The sequence below is a fragment of the Pollicipes pollicipes genome, unplaced genomic scaffold (assembly GCF_011947565.3).
Source record: "Pollicipes pollicipes isolate AB1234 unplaced genomic scaffold, Ppol_2.1 Scaffold_5724;HRSCAF=6776_pilon_pilon_pilon, whole genome shotgun sequence".
Lineage (NCBI taxonomy): Eukaryota > Metazoa > Arthropoda > Thecostraca > Pollicipedomorpha > Pollicipedidae > Pollicipes > Pollicipes pollicipes.
In genome coordinates this window covers 35,697,045-35,697,498 of record NW_023596746.1, presented here as the reverse complement: position 1 = coordinate 35,697,498, position 454 = coordinate 35,697,045, and the positions used below count along the sequence as shown (strand labels likewise).

Sequence of the window (454 nt, the reverse complement as noted above, 5' to 3'; positions counted from 1 at the left end):
GCGGGGGCGACGCGAGCCGACGCGGGAGGGGACGGCGGGGGCGCGGTCATGGGCGGGCGCGACGCGAGCCGACGCGGGAGGGGACGGGCAGGGTGCAGTCGCGGGCGGGCGCGACGCGAGCCGACGTGGGCGGGGCTGGGGCTGGGGCGGGCGCAAGACAACAGGCCAAAGGAGAGGTGGGGGATAGCTCCACCGAGCTGCTATAGAGACGGGAACAACAGCAAACTGACTTGGATATGAAGTTCATAGTATATAAGCTGAGGTCAGCGACAACTGCATCATTGCAATTTTTTGTAGTTCATAGTGTGAATAAAATCAAACACGGCCACCTCGTGCGCCTCACACAGTCACAGAACCGCTCACAAAAAACAACACCCTCGCACACAATAAACAGCACATGACCATTCACGACAGCAAAGCAGACAAGGCAGGAAGCACGATCCGCCACGAAAGG

General features: G+C 60.4%; 1 protein-coding gene across 1 annotated transcript in view; it reads right to left on the bottom strand.

The window, feature by feature from the left end:
- Window positions 1-278: 278 nt before the first annotated feature.
- LOC119102993 (solute carrier family 35 member F1) overlaps window positions 279-454 on the bottom strand; it is an 8,819-nt gene continuing 8,643 nt past the window's right edge. The window contains exon 10 of the mRNA XM_037226443.1: window positions 279-329. Within this exon, the coding sequence (XP_037082338.1) occupies window positions 279-329 (51 nt within the window). The remainder of the gene's footprint in view (window positions 330-454) is intronic.